The following is a 19,041-nucleotide window of genomic DNA, read 5'->3' on the forward strand; positions in this document are numbered from 1 at the left end:
TCCAGCCGCAGGCACCCCATAAGGAACGGTTGGTGTTGGAGGGGCACCTATAGCTGCAGGGACCCCGTAAGGGCTGGATGGTGCTGGAGGGGGTGCACATAACAACTCCAGACACCCTGTAGATGCTTGGCCAGCCAAGGGTCATGCAGTACGGGCGTACCCCCAGCCCCCCAGCCCATTCCCTCGCCTTTCCGCTGGCTGACACGGGGGCCCCGCACAGCCCCACGGCCTCTCCTCCGGACACGGCTCTGCCGGGGAAGAACGAGCTGCTCCGTGACTCATCGCCAAAGCACGGCCTTCGCCTCCCAACCCCGGAAAAACCAGCACGCTGCCGGTACCCGTGCCAAGCCGGCCTGGCTCCCGCCGGCCCCAACCTCGCCGAGGCGGCCCAGGGACCTGGGGCCCTGACCCCGCTGCCAGCAGCAGGTGGATGGTGGCCCTGGCGCCACCTTTGCCACCTCCTCATTGCCAAAAAAACCCTGGGGACCCCAAAACTCAAATCCCCTCGGCTCAGCTCCTCCTGCCAGGGCAGGACCAGGGCAGCCGAGGCACCGGTGCCAGCACAAGGCAGGATGAACCCTGGCATAAACCAGGCTCAAGAGAAAAACCCAGCACCGTTGGAGCACACACTCCAGCTAAAAATCTTATTTTTGGCGTATTTGCCCCCAGATTTTGGGGGCAGGTCCAGCTTTGGTGGCTGCAAAGCTCAGGCACTCCAATTTTCTTCCTGCAGGAAAATCACCCGGTGGAGCATCCTGGGGCAGCTCGGCGGAGTCTTTGGCTCTGGCACCTGGCAGATAAGAGGAATTTCCTGCAGGGCTTTAACCCAGGACTGCTCTCCAAGGTGAGGGCAGCGTCCGCGCCAGCTTGGGATCAGCCCGGGCCACCCCAAGAGCTGGAGGAAAATTGGCTGGCACAGGCAAGCCCGCACCAACGTGGCACTGGGCATGGTGCAGCCACTCACCGATGCTGGGAGGAAGGAATAACACTGGGAGGTGAAATAGAAAATCCCAATGCAAAGAAATCCCGTGGGAAACTGCTCCCATCTCCCTGCCATACAGGTTTCCAACCAGCCCCAAAAGGCCCCAAACGCAGCACCGTGGGGTGAGGACGTAGCCGCCCTTCCCCACTCGCAGGCCCAGGGCTGGACCGATGGGGCTGTAGCTCTTGATGAACATCATCAGAGTGGCTTTTTCCTCTTTCTGAACCCATTTAAAGCTTCAGCATCCAAAACACCTCATGCCAGCAAGCAGATGGATTTTATCTTTATGCTGGGCAAAGCCTTACTTGGGTATTAAATTGCTCAAAGCATCCCTGGGTGCTGGCCTTCAAATGCAGCTGGGGAAAAGGTTCCTCCAAAATCAGCGAGGATAGACAAAAATGCTGATGGAGGCGGAGGGAGGTGGTTTCTTTTTTAAATGAAAGCCTGAATTTGATACCGAAATAGAAGGAAATCTTCCCCAATCCCCAGGAAGGAGGATGGAAGGAGGATGCTGTGCTTCACAGCAGAGAAAAAAACCCCTAACTTGATGTGGGAGGGGATGAAGGCAGGGAATTTGGGGCACAAAGAGTCAGGGCACCCAGAGCTCATTGGGGCTGAATCCCCGGGGCAAAGTGGAGGAAAGAGGCACAGCCGCTGCCTAGGGCTTAATTAGTTGAATGTTGTTTATTGTCAGTGAATCTATGGTAGCATAAATGAAGGATGCGGTGTACAGCCCGATTGCAACGCGCCATCTAGTGCTGGCTACAGCGGTGCTCACAGGGAGTAAAAAAATCACCAACCTAATATTTAATTAAAAAAAAAAAAAAGTCTTTTGTGAATAAACAATTGCAGAATTAATTCAGGTCACTTCTTGTAGGATTAGTGATAACCAAAGCATCCCATCAGCCTTCCCCAGGGAGCGGCGAGGTAACATACATGAAGGTAAATGCTCATTCGACAAAATAAAATGCTCATTAATAGGTTTTGCCCACCCTTAAAGAAAATCTTTACTGCACCCAGGGCCTGCTGGCAGCAATGTTTCTTCCAACGACACTATTAAGTGCACTTATTTTAAGACCTCAGGATCACGTTGCAGCCAATGGGAGAAAAACCCTCCCGGGGGCAGGTTTGGTGCTTTTTCTTCCATGAAAGATACTTTGGAGTATGAGTTGCTCTCACTTCCCACTTTAAAAAAATAGGAAAAATATCCACTGCATGGGCTGTGGCTTTAGTGTGTTTATGAATAGGACCTGGCGGATGGTAGATATCATCTTCCAATAAATATAATTTGCATTTAACAGTCCCTTAAAAAAGAAAAAAAAATTAGTTTCACCATAAAGGAAACAAAAATGACCTGAAAAAATCCTTCGTGGTTCTGAAGAAATGCAGCTGGTTCAGTGTGACCCAGCTGAGGTTGGGGCTCATGGGGCGCTTGGGGAATAGCCAAAACTCCGCCCTTCATAGCAAAAATACTCTGCAAAGATTTTTCATCCTTGCCTTAAGTTCAATTGGTTGGTTCCACCCCCCCCACCCCCCTTTGGATTTTAAAAAAAGCTACAGATTCTACTAACTGCAATAAAACCTGACAACGCAGGGCACTAAAGATCCTGCAAAATCCTACCACGCTGGGATCCCTGCAGGTGCCAAGGCTGCAGGGCTGGCTGTCCAACCCCCCTCCCCCCCGCCCCAGACCTGGAGAACAACTTTTTGGGGAACAACTTTGCCATTTTCCTCCTTAACCGCAGTGCTGGGGTGGCACGCGAGCCCCCTTCTCATTTCCCTTCCAGGTGCCCATGGGATGGGGAGAGGTTGGCATCCCCACCCTGGTGCAGCCGTCCGGGCTTACCCAGTCCTCGGAGAGGGACCACACTACACTCAAGCTTTGTTAATAAGAACACAAAGCAAAACTTGCTTTCCCACCCAAAAAAAAAAACCCTCAGGAGGAGGAAGAGTGACAGCATCTCTGGGAATTTGGGATTTGAGATGATTTTCTTCTAGGAGGATGCACAGACGGGGTACCTGCTGCTGGCATTCCCCATTTTTTTTTCCCCTAAGACAGTATTATGCACAACTCCATCACGTTTACAAAATTAAAGCAAAGCTCCCCATAACCTCTGCTGTGTGAGCAGCCAAGATTTCCTGGTGGTGCTTCATTGCCAGGAAGGAACCCCCCTCCAGAGAGTGGGTCCGAGAATCAGCGCCAGGCGCTTCCCACTGCAATGCAACCTCCAGCATCCATTAGCTTGGTACCGTGGCAGGATGGAGTTAACCAAAACAGAGACAAATCCCCCCCCCCCCCCAAAAAAAAACCAGGAATGGCTGGTGAAGCATCGCCTTTTGCCTTCCCTCCTCCTGCGCCCATGTTCTTTGGTTGGGGGGGGCGCTCCTATCACTTTCGGCAGTAGTGGAAGGATACTCCCCAAACCAAAATAAAGCTGCCGTTCCGGTTACAGGAAAAATAAATGGCAGAAACTGGTATATAAACCAAGTGACCCCCTTATAGTGAGGGTTTTGTTTGTTTTTCTAAACATTTTGGCTTAATATTTGGGGTGAACCAAGAGACTGCTGCAGGGTAACCAGGGTGAGAGCCTGCAGGGCTTAACCAGTGCTTTATATTCTCGCCCCTGGGTTAAAGTACGTCAGATTTACTGCAATTTAAGGGAAAGACTTGCTATCTGGCATTTGCTCTGAGATAAGAGGACACGTCACCTACAGGAACCAGTGCCAACCCTCGGTTGCATCGATTGTATATTAAAGGCGGCCTTTTGCATCATGCAGCTGGGCAAGGCTTATCTATGCTCAGTGATTTAATAAAACCAAAGAGAACAACTGAAATCTGAGTTAAACCATCACTGGGATATTTACAATCCACCCACAAGCAGTTTCAATGGCTGGACCCAAACCGTTAGGACCACGCTTAATGACCCTGCGCAGCCGCCTCCTCTAGAAAAGGCCTTAATTTGTGGGTTTTTAGATACATATTAAAGTGGTAAAACTTGTACATTAGAACCAAGCCTTAGGGTATTTGTGAGAATAAGGCTTCAGGTGATTCTCCAGTGTTAAGTACACTTTCACTTCCTCTGCCCGGTCCTCTCGTCCCTTCTCACCAGGAAGGGCAGCGGGCAGGATCAGCATGGGAAGGGATTGCATAGTTTGGTGCCTTCTGAAAAAAAAAAACAAAAAAAATAATGAGGGAATGTTGTAAAGTTTCAAATTATCAGTATAATTCATGTTTATTTTCATGTGGTAAAACGCTGAACCTCGCTCTATACAGGATCGAGTCTGGTTTGGGAGCTGTAGTTACAAAAAAAAAATCTGTGCAAACATCGCAGTGCTAAAGTTAAACCCACCCTGCAAGACGTGAACGGGAGCGTACAGTTCATCCTACGCCGCAGGGGCTGGGACAGGGGGAGAAGGGAACGTAGTGGACCACATTGAGTGCGTAAATTAGTTACGGGTTCATTTTTTCTTAACGTTTCGCTCTATGGCCCTATTATCAAAAATATCTTTTAATATTCCTCAGCCTAAGGTCAGTTATGTGGCTCAGCAAAATGGAGCCAAGTTAATTTGATTCAGCAGAACAGAGGTAGTACAGAAGTAGCTTGCTCAAGTAGAAAGAGTTATCGCGGGTGTGTGTGTCCACGTATGGCTGCAAGCGCCTGGCAGCCCACTGCGGATTTACCTCCCGGTGCTGCGGGATGCTCTTTGTCCTCTCTACTTCCCCACGCCGATGGTTATTGCTGGGTGGGGACACCGACCTTGTTTCTTGTCTCAATTCTTACTAAGTCGGGTCAACCGTACCGCGAACAGAATGGTTTTGCACAGTACTTCTGCAGGAAAAAAACCTCAAAACCACTCAAGCACTGTGACCACCCCTCTGTCTCCCTCCCACCCCAAGAAAAAAAGAGTTTAAAAATAACATTTTAAAACCAGAGTTGAGCCCATTGGAAGGGCAGAGCCCCAAGCCCACTGCTAAGACATGGTCGGAGACATCCAATGGGGCTGGGCTTGGACGCGTTCAACTGCAAAAAAAACCCCAATAACATCCAATTCCAACTAAGTTTCACTCAGTACCAGCAAAAAGAAATATAAAATAAAAACTGTTAAAAAAAAAATCTCAATTAAAAGGTTTGTGATGTTCAAACTGAAATCGCTGGGGCATTTTCGCTCAATTCTGGGCAGTTAGTGCCATCGGAGTCCAGCTGGCAGGACCCGGCAGGGCACTGCTCCCTGTTTGCCTTCTCCAAAAGCTTTGGTCTGGTTTATTGAATCGTTTTGAAGAACCCCCCCTTGCACCCTGTGCTCCAACCTGAGCACACCCTCCGCTAATCCTAGTCACCCCTTGCCAGAAGAAGCCTCTTGAAAAGCATTCTCCTCCCTCTTGCAGGGTCTCTGGGAGGGGGGAGCTGGTTTTTCTCACCCCCTATCCCTCCCACCACCCTCCTGCATCACCTCCATCACACCAGCCAAATCTCATTTCTCAGCCCATCCAGCCAAATACTCGCTCCCTCCTCTTCACAGACAGGGAGAGGAGCAGTGGAGCAGTGGGGGGGTTTAAAAAAAATTTTATATATATATATATATTATTGCATTCCCCATCTTTCATGGGTCCCAAGATCAGCGCCAGGGCAGGGCGCTCAGAACCTGTGCACTAGAGCCTCCCGCTCCTTGCGTTTCAGCTCCTCTTTGTAACAGCACGAGCAGAAATTCCCAGTTTCTGGATGTCCGTAAAAACTGCAGTTTGGCTGCTTGCATTTGGTCTGCTGAACATTATAAAGAACTCGGCTTTTATTTTTGTCCGCCGGCATTCCTTTCTGCGAGCTTTCCTGGTCGAGGTATTCCCTGTAGCCGTTGCTGTGCGGGGGGAGGCAGGTTGAGCCATCGCACTCCGATGGGTAGGTGGGATGGATGTCCATGTCCGTGGGGGAGAATCTCCCCAGGTGGGAAGGGCTGGTTTGGTAGGGATTCGGCCGCGCCTGGGTGCAATGTCTGGGTAAGGTAGCGTAGGGAGGAAGGCTGCTGCAGGACCCCCCGGCTACCTGCCGCCTGCTGTCTTGATAGCTGGGGGGGTGCGACCCTTCCGTGCTGTTCACCATGGAGGGTCTGGGAAAGGTGAAAACACCCGAATAGCCGGAGGGAAAAGCTGCTATTTTAGTGCCTGTGGCCAGATCTGGGGTCTGGATGGCGTATGCGGGGGGAGGCTGGGGGTAAGCGGGGGTGAGCATCACTTCCTCACCCTTGTGGGTGTTCGCCTCCGGCTCCAGCTTCTTGGCAGGAGCAGCGCTCCCCAGCGCCTTCTTCTCGGCCTCCTTTTGTTTCTGCTCAGCCATAAAACGTTCCTCGGCATCCAGAAGGTACCGCTGGATCATCTCCTCCTGGTACTGGTGCCGGTTGCTGGTCTTGAGGTGGCCGGCAAAGATGAACTTGCGCTCTCCCTGCATGGCAGCCCGGAGGATGCTCAGGCTCAGCCTGACGTCGTTGCTGTATTTGTAGGGGTCTGCCGGCTTTTCAGGGGCTGCTTTACCTGGGCAGGGTTTCTCCACAGGAGCTGACAAGTCTCCTTGAGAAGATTCCTCTTTGCTGCCTTTCCTGGACTTCAAGGATCCTTTCTTCTTCTTCTCCAAGGTATCCCCCTGCCCGTTGCTCACACCTCCCTTGATAGTTTTGCTGTGCATCAAGCCACCCATGTTCTTTTTTAGCTTACTTCCCAAAGTCTTGCCGAAGCTGCCCAGCTTATTGGCAACCGAGTCTGCCCGTTTTTTATCTTTTTCCTTATCCTTTTCTCGCTCTTTCTTTGGTTTCTCTTTGTCCTTGCAGCCCCTGCTGCCGCCATTGCTCGCTGAACTGCTGCAGACCGACTCCTTGTCCGACTCTCCCGACTCCGCAGCTGAACGAGCGTCATCGCCCGCGGAGGCTGTAGGGGATTCCGGCTGGGCCAAAGGCGCCTAGGGAGAAAGAAAACATACATATCAAAGTCCAGCAAGTTCCTCGGAGAAGTGTTTTCAGGCTGAAGGTGAAACAGAGAAGTAGGCGCTTGCTTGGAAAATGGAGGGGACAACATTCAAACACCCTCAATGCGACATGTCCCCAGCAGCCGTCCTGCACATCCATAAATGTCGTAACTTGCTAGAGGTTCCAGGGGAAAAGCTAGAGAAGAAGAGGTGCTACTGGCAAAGACGGGGCCAAAAAATTCCCCCTCTGGTCACCCAGAAGCACAGTGGGCACGGCTGGCACCCATTTCCCTGGGGTCACGGCATCCTCCATTCCTTTGCATCAACGGTTCGTACATCGATAAGGCTGAGATAGGGATGGGTTACGGTATTTCTAAGCAAAGCATCTGAGAGCACGTGGCCAGTTAAGGAGGTCACAACCAAAACGTCACCATTCAAGCTTTGCTACAGAGATGACGCCTCAGCAATTTCTGACAGACCAAAACAGCTCACATTCAACTTCGGGGAGTTTTCTCCCAAAAAGGGCGGGCGGGGAAACCAACCCTTCATGCTGTCAAGGCACCTACCACCATCTGCCAACGCACCACCAGAGAGATTTGGGAAGCGGACGGGAGTTTTCCTGCCAAGGAAAGGTCCCAGGAAAACTACAGTCAAACCACGGGTCTCAAGGCAGCTTCTGGCAGCTGTAAACCAACAGTTCGTGTTTGTCTTGGAGGAGGCAGCGTCGTCTTCGCTGCCAGCCACCTACACAAGAGCCTGCCCTGCGGGATGTACAAGGGCTGCGTTTCAAGTTTGCATGAAGAGTAAAAACAGGCATGAAAAGCTCTAGGAAAAAAGTGCACATGCAAAAAAACCAGGTCGTTTATCTGCTCAGAGCAGTATTAGCTGCAATTTCTGCAGGCACAGACCACCTCACGTGAAGGAGAGCAAGCCAACTGACGACTTCACGTCTGCTGCCTTGCAGAAAGGAGGTTTAAATAATTAAAGAGTAAAGAAAATAGTCCTTGTCTCTTTACCTGCATGTCACAAGGCAATGTGATCCATTTAACATTCATGTAGCTGTGCAGCAAGTGCAACTTTGCTTCCAGTGATAACGTCACACTAAAATTTAAAATAAGGATAAAAAAAAGTTAGAGTTAAGTTTCATTTTAATAACTGAGGTTCTCTCCTCTATAATTAGTTATTTGCCTGTTGTCTTTATGTTAAAAAGCATGTTTTAACAAAGCAGGTATAACTGCATCAAGACAGCAGCAGTACAAAAGGTGACATTTTTGTAGCCTTCCAAACCTTTCAATTAAAACACAAATGAATAAATAAGAAGATTCCTGAATGTCCAAATCAAGCTTGCTACAAATTAAAATGAACTTGACAAATAATCTTACTCATATCTGAGACAAATACCAAAAAAGCAGATGTCACAGATCTAAATAGAGCTAGTTTCAAAATGATTCTCCTCTCCACAAAAACAACTTCAGAAAAAAGTAAAGATGTTTTCTCAAAAATTTCCACTTGTCAAAAAAAAAAAAAAATTCTTTTCAGTAAAAACAGGGACAGAGCCTTTTCCATGGGCTCCAAACCCTTCAAAATGAGATACTGTATCGGTATAAACCTGTGCTGAATTCTAATACTTTGATCTTGGAGGTTTCTAGGTTTCCTAACCCAAAGTCAGATGATGGACAAGTCATGCTCCCAGCTCTGACCACTACACCCACTGCTGCTGCCTTTTGGCTCAATAACAGGAAACTCGCTACTACCAAACCCTGACATGCCTGCCCTTAGTCTGAGTCAAAAATAGGAAGGGTGTCTGACTGCAAGTCACCCTCCCAGTTCCAGGGCCCACGCTCAGAGATACTTGTCATCTTTGAGTGGGGAGAGAGGAATGGAAAAAATACACTTCTTTTTGTGCAAATACGACAGCCGATCCTCTGCTGCTTCTTGTTTCTGAGCTACGCCCAGTCTGGAGCTCTAGGATTTGGAGCAATCAACTCTTCACCTTGTGGGAATGAAGCTCATGAGATGTCACAGTCCTACCCAAAATGTACCGAAATCAGGGCGTCAGAAGAGAATGAAGTAAAAGAAAAAGCCGTTCCGTCCCCACTGAATAAGTTCATACCCTGAGTATAACTTTCATCCAGACACAAGAAATCCCCAGCTGGGGACAGAGCCACAAACCCTCCGGCTGGGACTGCTCCGGTTTGCCATTAACCAACCTGGCCAGCTTGACGTTGTCACTGTCATCTTTTCCCCACTGCCATTCCTTCCCAGGATCCACGGCAAAGTGCACAGGGAGCAGCTTGTGCTCGGAGTCTGTCAGGGGGATCACAGCTGCATGAGGGACAGAAAGCTCACTTTTAATGCCTGAAAGGACAAACCTTTCACATGGGCAGCCAAGCTCTGAGTGCCCGCCAAGTACAACATCACCTCTGATGGCAACTGGTGTCATGCCAAATCACACAGCGACTGCCAATGCTTGGGATCATAGAATCATCATAGAATAACAGAATGGTTTGGGTTGGAAGGGACCTTTAAAGGTCACCTAGTCCAACCCCCCTGCCATAAGCAGGGATGTCTCCCACTTGATCAGATTGCTCAGAGCCCCGTCCAACCCAACCTCAAACGTCTCCAGCAACGGGGCATCGACCACCTCTCTGGGCAACCTGTGCCGGTGCCTCCCCACCCGCAGCATGAAACATTTCTTCCTGACATCTGGTCTGAATCTCCCCTCTTCTAGTGTAAAACCATCACCCCTTGTCCTATCACTACAGGCCCTACTAAAAAGTCTGTCCCTATCTTTCTTATAAGTACTGAAAGACGACAACAAGGTCTCCCCGGAGCCTCCTCTTCTCCAGACTGAACAACCCCAACTCTCTCAGCCTCGCTCCCATAGCAGAGGTGTTCCAGCCCTCGCATCATTTTTGTGCTCCCCCTCCGGACCTGCTCCGACAGCTCCGTGTCTTTCCTGTACTGAGGACCCCCGAGCTGGGTGCAGAGCTCCGGGGGGTCTCACCAGAGTGGAGCAGAGAGGCAGAATTCCCTCCCTCAACCTGCTGGCCATGCTGCTGGTGATACAAGCCCAGGAGACGGTTGGCTTGCTGGGCTGCCAGCGCACATTGCCAGCTCAGGTCCCATTTGTCACCCACCTGTACCCCAAGTCCTTCTCCGCAGGACTGCTCTTGATGCTATATTGATATAAATCTTGTTTATCACCTACCTTGATCTTTTGAGGGTTCCTTCTGCTCCATGGATACCAGGGCAGAAAAATGGGCTTGGTCGTAAGCCAGGACCAATGGAGAACGATGGCATTTGTTGGCTGGGACTTCCAGGGGAAGATAGATCCCTCCAAAGGGAATAGGGGCAAAGGCTGGAAAGAAATCAGGGTGGTTAGTTTTCATAATAGGTTAAAGAGTTAAGAGTTGTTTATACTGAAATTGCTCCGGAACAAGCTGTTTGCTTCATTCAAGGTTTCACCTGCAATCATCTGTCAGCTCAAGGGACAATAAAAAAAAAACCAAAACCACAGCCCAAAATAGACATCTATTTTACATCTGGAGGAACACAGTTGCAAAATGAGCCTTTATTTTCTATAAAAAACCCTTCTTCACTCCTCCACAAGACAACTTAAAATCTGCATACAGAATGATGGTAATTGATTAATCTTTTCTGACAGGAAATTAAGTCTGCTAGTGGAAAATATGACATGCAGGGAACGGAATTTCCCATCTGTACACACACGTGTGGCGGCAAAAGAGGTAGAAAAAACCCCGATCACGTGGATGCTCTTAGAAATAGCAAAAGATCAGACTACGATGCTGAGCTGTTTCTCATGACCTTCATAGGAATCACCCACGGCACCCTGCAGCAGTTTAACACACCCCGTCCTTTGCTCTCCAATTCAAGATCCAGCTTCGTTGAGCAAAAAGACCCTGTGAAAACATGCTGGTAGAGTGCAAACACACAGTTTGAGCATGCGTGATTCATAAAGACTTTTAAAAGAGAGTGCAATTCTTACCTTCTCCCCCCGAGTCCCGCAGCATCGTGTCTGCCACCACCACTATGGGTCTCTTCAACACGTGGGCGAGGACGAAGACGTGAAACTCCTCCAGGCTCTCGTACACCGGCTCTTCAGAGCTTTCAACACTTTGGGAAATGAGAAATTAATTTTCACCCGTTATTTAATCCTTGCTTTTAAAAGCAGGATGAGGTCTTTATAGGCAGCCACGTAGAGGCAGATCATATTAACAGCACTAAGTTTGATCTCGGCTCTAATTTGAGATTTTAGATGTAGATACCCCCAAAATGCCCTATTCTAAGACAAGGGTTGTACCCAGGAAATACCACATTGCTGCTTGGCACTTCTGGGAGTCTCTAATCTAAAGAGCCTCAAAAGCAGTGTTTGTTTGGGATGGCTGCAGCAATAAAGTGCCCTTGAAATACAGAGTGAGCACTGCAGAAATTCTCAACTTTTGTTTCTTACTCTTGGTTTGGAGCCATCAACACGATGAAACACGAGAAAAGATTAGTTTTCTGTTCAGTGTATGCATTACCCCACAAAAAGAGGTCGGGCAGCATTTAAATAATTTCCTGTGATGCTTTATGGACTTCTCGTTGTTCCCCATGATCCTTCAATCCTTCCCCTTAAAACCCTGCAAGCTGGACCAAAGCAGCAATCCTCAGCCTTGTCCCTTGTCCTGCCCTTCAGAATTATCCCGAGCTGTACACTGAAGGAAGGTATTTGTTGTGTTTTACATCTAGATGTATTCTTTTTTAATTCAGTCCCCTCCACGTACCCTCCACAGCTGCCCCCGTTGGTGCCGTAGTGTACGCGAGGCTCGCTGGATGCCAGCTTGATCAGCTCGTTCCACTCCTTCTGCCACTCCTCTTCAGTGTAAACAAGACCAGACTGGAAAATGGCAAATAAAACCCAAAATCTTTGAAGTCAGTATTTTCCAATCTCTGCAGCATACTTTTATGCACACAGGCACAACTCTTCTCTATGGATTTATGCAAAAATAATCAATATATTATGCAAAAAAAGTGCACATTTCCAAATCTGTGTTCTCAAGCCAGCCAGGGAGATAACCTGCCTGAAACGGAAGTTTGCCTTTTTGCAGAGTGGAAGTAAACATTTCAACCCACAGAATGAGAGAAAACCTTTACTCTTACACTAAATCCTTCCAGTATTAAAGATGACATGATCTATTGACAAGAGACAGTGGCACAGATAATTGGACTAGCTAAAATACAGAATTTATTTTCCTTCAGAAAACAATGAAGACATCATAGCATCTATAAATATTCAATTCAAGGGTTGCTTTGCTAATTCAACACATGGTGAAGCTGCATTTTACTCACATTTCCTTACATTATCATTGCAAAATGTCCATTCCACAATCACACCATGCGAGATAGGAGACATCACAGTCCACTGAGGAGACACGGCAAGGGAAATCCACGCAGGGCACAGCCCTCTCCTCGAAAAGCTGTGATGCTCTGAAGCCAGATCCATAGCGGTCTATCGACAGAATACATTGCCTTCGGTACAACCACCCTACTTTATAAAGCCTGCATCGAGCATTAGATTCAGGAATTACACCTTTCCTCCTTAATGCAGAAGCTTTTCAAAGAGCTGCTTCCAACACAATCCCAGAGTTGAAAGGTATCAGAAGCGATATCCATCCCAAGGAAGGGGAGAAATACCTTAAAAACACAAGACTGTGCACAAAGCTAAGCTCAAGCCTCCTGTATTTAAGGCCATAAGCTGAGAAACGCAACAGGAAGGGCAGCAGCCTTACCCTCCTCCTTTCCCCAGCTCCATAATCTGAGCTCCAGCATCCAAACACAACATCCTAAGTCCTCAAAGCTGCCAAGAAAGCCATCGAGCTGTGCAACAGAAGTAACTGATGGCATGTTCAGCTCTCTGCTTTGTTCTGTAAGGTATTGATTAAGTGTCTCCACTCCTGGTTATGTCAATGCAAATTCTTTCATCACCGATTCAAAGCTTGTGAAGCAAAGCATGGGAGGAGAATATTGCACCCAGAGCGGGTTGTGAAATTCAAAGCAGCATCCATCACCCTGGGCTGCTTCTTTCAGAGCTTATTTGGAAAGGAGGAGCTCATCATCCTCGACTTCCAGCCAACTGCTTAAGCAGTACGTGCAATTCCTGGACAGTTGCACTACCTGCATCCCACATCTACTGCCGGGATCTTTGGCTTGTGCTGAGGACCAGGGCATGACACCACCCCATCCTATAACCTGAGTATTTTCAAGTCCTTTTAAGATCTGCAAGTGACAGTACTTTGCTGACGGCTAATTCTAGAGCATGCGGTTTAAAGAGATGCATAAAAGCATGCTTTTAACAGCAGTAAAATCTCTGATAATTTATTAACTACTCTGCTTCAACTACTGCTGCATTTTACTGCAGCAGTACCACATGCTCTACTAAAATATACTACATCCTCTACTAAAATGCACCATTCTAACTACTCTGTGGGAATTTCAAACAGGGAAATACATATTTTTTCAAATTGTCAAGATATGAATCTTTGTGCCCTTCCAAAAATAAAAAGGAAGCTGGAGAGTAAACAACATCCTTCAGTGTCAGGTGAAAACAAAAGTTTACCCTGTTCACAAAACCCTCTCGACACAGAGGGGCCATCTCTCGCCACGTGAGGACATCTGGTAAAATTTTCCACCTTGACAAAGTCATCTCCCTGCTTTCGGGGGGGCCCGTGTCACAGCTTTGAAAAGCCTTTAATGTGGCAAGTTCATGAATTTCCTTTTTTGGTGAAGGAGTTTGCTCCATGCTTTGACCGAGGCGCATCTTGCTGATCTTTATCACTGGAAAGACCTACACCGCAGCGTTGCTTTTCTCTTAAAAGCCCAGCACGGCCAGCACATCCTGCTGGATATTAAATGCCTGAAGGTAACATTTGTTTTCCATCAATATTGGTCATAACACGGCTCTAATAAATAATTTTCCTACCTTGTAATAAAGAGAATTTCGCCATAGTTTACATCAAAGGATATGCCTTGTCATGGTATAGCCAAGTACCACAAGGCAGGGAGTTGCCCAAAATTCAAGACAGACTTTATCACGATAGGAAGCATCTCTCAGACCCATGGGATATTTTATCAAGACTTTCTCCTCGGCACAGAGGATTGTGTTCGGTCTGGTTCCTACCTCCTTGTTCTGCTGTGTTTGCTGCCAACGCCACCTCCGCTTCAGGGCTTCCCTTTCCATGCCTTTATCCATCAAGGTGTAAAGGGATTTGCGAAGCATGAGATCTCTATCGTGGAAACCCCACATACCTGCACAGGGGGGGAAAGAAACAGCAGCAGAGGATTAGCAGCAGCTGGCATTGTTCCATCGATCTGCTGAGGTCCTGCAATCTGCCACAAACCAGGGGAAGCGGCTAAACTGGGAAACAGAGGCAGAGAAATGCAAGTTTCTCAATCTAAATAACAAAACTCCTGGTTCAAAGCCTGCATTTTTCCACCTGTGGTGAGTTTTCATGCAGCTAAATGGAGATGCTGCCACCTCTGCTTTCAACTCTAAAGCATCTTACAGATGCAGCAAAATATTTGTTCACAAAATTACACGCTCCTTTACATCAGTGTCTGATGGGAAAACGAGACCAGATTAAAGAAGACTGTGGTTGCGCTGTGTCTGAAATACAAATAGGAAGGAAATACACAACCCTGCTGATTTCAAAGTCTGGAAACCTCAGAAAATTTACTATGGTCACACTTGACAAGATGAAGTCACTGGAGACAAACCTGAGTTCCTGAAACTTCAACATGCAAGAGGAGGGAAGGGGTGGCTCCATTATTTCACATTTCCTTCAGAAATAGAGGGAAACTTGCCAAATGGAAAGGGAGAGGTATTTCAGAAGTACACAGGCTACTGGCACCCTGTTTCCTTCAACCCATTCCTCTCCCACAGAGCCTGAGCATCACGACTGCTCGCCCCCCCCCTGCCTCGGCAGCCGGCATGAGTGGCAGCATCCCGGTTTCCCACAGGAATGGATGGGAAACGCTCAGTCCTGCTCCCAAAGGATGGTCCTGCGCTCTCCTCCCAGCACAGCCTCTTCCCCAGCCTCAGCCGGCGAAGGGAGGTGGCACCGGCACGGTGCATGTTACTGGGTCTGAAGTGAACCGGTTTATTATTTCACCTGCCGTGAATTAAGTCAAGCTCTTACCCAGGGAGGCGGCATGGAGCAGGCAGTTTCCGTCACCGGTGGTGGCCAGGGGAAGCAGCCTTTGGCAACTGGGATCCACATTCGCCCACCAGTTGAGACGACCTGCGGGAATATTTGAGAGCGTGAAAACGGGGCCCGTTACACAACGTGGGACTGCTGCGTTCATCCCTTCAAAAACGCTGACGAGGATTGAAACCTGCTTAATTTGCAGGGGAGCACCCAAAGAGATGAGCAGTTATAGACCCATCCCGCAGCTGGAAGAAGGAAGGATTCAAGATGGTAATAAAGCAACAAAAAGGGAAGATTGGAGTGCAAAACTTCATGGCGATGCAGGGAGATGGCCAGGCTGAACTTAAGGTCACACAAATTAGAATTAATTAGAAATAGGAGCCAGCCCAGCCAGGACTTGAACCCAGACCAGCGCTCTCCTCCTCTCCATTTCTCCCCCCACCCTACTTATTTCAAACCCCCCAAAACCACCAGGCTGAAAACACCTCCTTAAGTGCCTGTCACAAATGGTGCCCAACAGCTTCTCCAGTTAACCTCTTTTCGATTCTTCTCATAACCAAATCACCCCCATTTAAACCATCTCACGACATTTCTTCCTTGCTCACTGGTTTAGGTACAATACTCAGGGACTTTTGCTGATCCCAGCAGCTTTACCAATGAAAATGCAAACTGACAGTGCTTTACGCTGTTTAAAAATAGCAGCTTTTTAGTAATATAAGGCACTTGTAGTAATCCAAGTCAAGAGCATCTAAAAATAGAAGCTGGGAAAAAATTAACATACACACTGCAGTCAAGTATGGTGCAACTGGAGGTTAAACATTTATCAAGGAAACGGAGTTGGGCTGAATTAGGACTTTGAACTTACAACCCAGCCTGTGTCTCACTCTGCTATGCCCTCAAAAACAGGCGCTGTCTTCCTTGGCTGCAACTTTTTCCAGTAGCTTTTCTGCCGCACATCCTGTGCAAGAGGCATTTTTTTGGCTGGTAGATGCTGTTCAGGCTTCCAACGAGTTGCATTTAAATTGCTCTTGCAGAAAACCAGCCCGTTCCCAGCATTTCTAATGAACTTCTCCCTGCTCCCTAGCAAGGTCCCTGCCAGGGACCCCGGCTCTCAAACACAGGATTTCTTGAAATTGTTTGCACAACCTCAGCAACAGCAGCTGTGGAAGAGCTAAATACAGAAAATTTGTTTTTTAAACACTGATAAACACAGGAAAACATAAAAACGCAGCACTAACTGCAACGCCAGGCGGGTAATTTCTTTTCTCAGCATCGGGAAAGGAACCCATTGGAGTTGAAAAGTGTTTAGTACACAGCCTCAGGACAATAGCTCCGCTCGGAAAAGCCGGCTATTTTCACTCAATATAGCTCCTGGCACGGCAAAGTCACAAGCCCACGCCAAGTGGCATGGGGCCAGAGGAGCAAACTGAGCAGCAAAACAGCGTCTCACAAAAGCTAACCAAAATGTAATGCTACTGTAGGCAGCTCTGAGCTGCTCATTTTTTCTAAAAATCCATTTCACATTGCTCCTGGAGGATTTGCTGCTCTTCTCAACAGCCGGGGTGGGGTGCTCTGGGGTGTTTGCATCTCCAGTCAGCGCTTTGGAGGTTGTGCAACCTCTCGTTGAGCTGAGTCGGGTCCGATTCAGAGGGGACACACCTTGGGGAGGCATTTCTATTTGCAGCATGCGGTCACGCCGTGCCACGCACATCTCCAGCAAGGCAGGCAGAGTAATTTGTACAGATTTCCAGTTACGCAAGAGAAGGCATCTCAAAAGAAACCACATTCCCCAAACCCTTCTCTGAATGTTTTGCTCCTATCAAGGTGGTGCAAATGCCAAGAGGCCTCCTAGAAGTATTTAAAGCAACGTATTTCTCTCCACGTGGTTATTAGGAACACACCCTGAAAGCTCTATGAGAAAGATCTCTGGATTCAAGGGATCTTCCTGCAATCATCGCTTGAGCGGCAAGGTCAGCGACAGTGCTTCTGCCCATCTGAAAGAGTCCACCGGCACCAAGACACTTCCTCTGCATCCAGCACCACGACTCTTACAGGGTCCAGTTTTGCCCCGCTGCTGGTTTTGCTACAGAACATCTGTTCATCCCAGCAGAGATCAGGAACCTACACCCAAAGGTGTACATTTGGTAAAAGATGGTCATTTCTTCTAACAGGAACCATCTAAATAGGTCACGGCGATAGGAAGGAACAAAGACGGTGCTCCTCCCAGCCCGAAGACATGGATTGACTCATCGAAAAACCAAATGGCTCCCCTAAGGCTACCAGGGAACCCAGCGCCCTAATTACAAGGCCATCCTCTCTGCGTGACAAAGGTAGTATTCCTGGGGATGACTTGGCCTTGTGCTCCTTGGGCTGACGTGACAGATCCAACATGAACACCCACCATGACCTCTGTGCAGTGACTACAGACCACTGGGGCTTTCCCCCACTGCTGAATCACCGGTGGTGGTGAAGGAGCAGGTTCACCACCTAGAACTGAGCTAAAAAAGAGACCGGAAAAGGAGAGCAGCTAGAAAAAAGTGGCATCTATGCTGAAGCAAGCTCACTTCATGTAGCTAAAATGAGATAATTCATCTGTAGTCTCCTTATCTAATCTGGACCCCATCTCTTTGATGAAAGCAATATCTGCAGAAAACATTTTTCTTTCAGGATCTGGCAGCAACAAAAGCTTGTTCTGAGTGCATTTACACATTGGTAGCTACTTTCTCCCATGTTTCGGAAAGGATGGGAATTGAAGGCTTCCAACCAACCCTGCTATTGCTCTGCCTGCCAAAACGATGCAACCCACGGCAGCAGGCATCTCACCAAGAACTCAGTCATCCTCCTCCGCAGCACAGGCTCAGCCTCCCAGTCTTGCTGCTGAGGATGACAGAAGAGGGGCTGAAGGCATCGCAGCAGTGGTCCTGTGCCATGGGCAGAGCCCAGCACCCAACTTCTGAGAAGGTTTCACCTGCCTTTTGAAGCAAGGTGGACCCAGACCTGAGCTCGTCTCTCCTGCTAAGGGAACCAGTCTGGCCAATGACTTATGGGCGAAAATATTTGCAAGTCGGATGCTAGGTACGTAAGACAGAGAGGGGTACGTGTACACACGTGCCTCTGCTCATGCATGGGCTAAACCCAGGCTGAAAAGCTTCTCAAACCCCAGGTGATGCATCACCAAGGCACCTATTTCTTTGATTGCCCACTCTGAGACGCGGGACATTTATGCCCCAAGAACGAGGAACCCGTTGGCTGTTCCTTCGATGTCGTTCCTGCAGCAAAGCAAGCACGCTGATCTCTTAACTCAGCAGCTTTTAATAGTCCACCTACAGATGTTTATTAAATATTAGGCTCAAGTGCGAAGTGGGAGGTTTCTTGCCAACAGGCTGGGGGACTTTGGAAGGCATGCTTGGCACCATGTCCCTGACTCCAGGGAGAAAGCCTGACCTCAGAGCCAAGGCAAAGCCATCAAACCCAGGCGTTTCTTTCATTTCTTCCCGATTCTTTTTTTTTTTTTTTTTTTTTTTTAATAGCCTCGGGCAAGGCACCGCCGACTGCTCCTCCGTGTGTGCAACGAGAAAAACCACTCTGCATCTTCAAAATATAGGGCAAAGCTTAATCCATTTAGGTTTGCAACAAAGAACGCTCAGGTTGCGGCAAGGGCCAAATTTTGAGCTTCACCAAGACCTTTTCATACAACTGAGCACATTAAAAGCTTTAAGAGGATGTCATTACAATTTACAGCCACTTTAAAGCGCACTTACTCCATCACAGTGGGGTAAAGGGATCTCTGGACAGGAGGAGAAGAGTATCTGAACATTTATTGCTCTATAAAATATTTGCTTAATCCCCTAAGGACAGCACGTACTAAATTAATAACGGGAGTCACTGTAGATCACAACAC

The 19,041-nt window shown here is 48.2% G+C and overlaps 1 protein-coding gene across 4 annotated transcripts in view; it reads right to left on the reverse strand.

The window, feature by feature from the left end:
• Positions 1-4,307: 4,307 nt before the first annotated feature.
• The window catches only part of OTUD7B (OTU deubiquitinase 7B), a 35,540-nt gene continuing 20,806 nt past the window's right edge, over positions 4,308-19,041 (reverse strand). For all 4 annotated transcript variants that reach the window (XM_010565546.1, XM_010565547.1, XM_010565545.1 and 1 more), the window contains exons 5-12: positions 15,132-15,233; positions 14,114-14,241; positions 11,721-11,833; positions 10,943-11,070; positions 10,145-10,294; positions 9,144-9,258; positions 7,950-8,034; positions 4,308-6,927 (exon numbers count right to left, since the gene is read on the reverse strand). In XM_010565546.1, coding sequence (XP_010563848.1) covers positions 5,620-6,927; positions 7,950-8,034; positions 9,144-9,258; positions 10,145-10,294; positions 10,943-11,070; positions 11,721-11,833; positions 14,114-14,241; positions 15,132-15,233 — 2,129 coding nt within the window. In that variant the 3' untranslated portion in view covers positions 4,308-5,619. The remainder of the gene's footprint in view (positions 6,928-7,949; positions 8,035-9,143; positions 9,259-10,144; positions 10,295-10,942; positions 11,071-11,720; positions 11,834-14,113; positions 14,242-15,131; positions 15,234-19,041) is intronic.

This window comes from Haliaeetus leucocephalus, unplaced genomic scaffold (genome assembly GCF_000737465.1).
Source record: "Haliaeetus leucocephalus isolate CR32 unplaced genomic scaffold, Haliaeetus_leucocephalus-4.0 Scaffold193, whole genome shotgun sequence".
Classification (NCBI taxonomy): Eukaryota; Metazoa; Chordata; class Aves; order Accipitriformes; family Accipitridae; genus Haliaeetus; species Haliaeetus leucocephalus.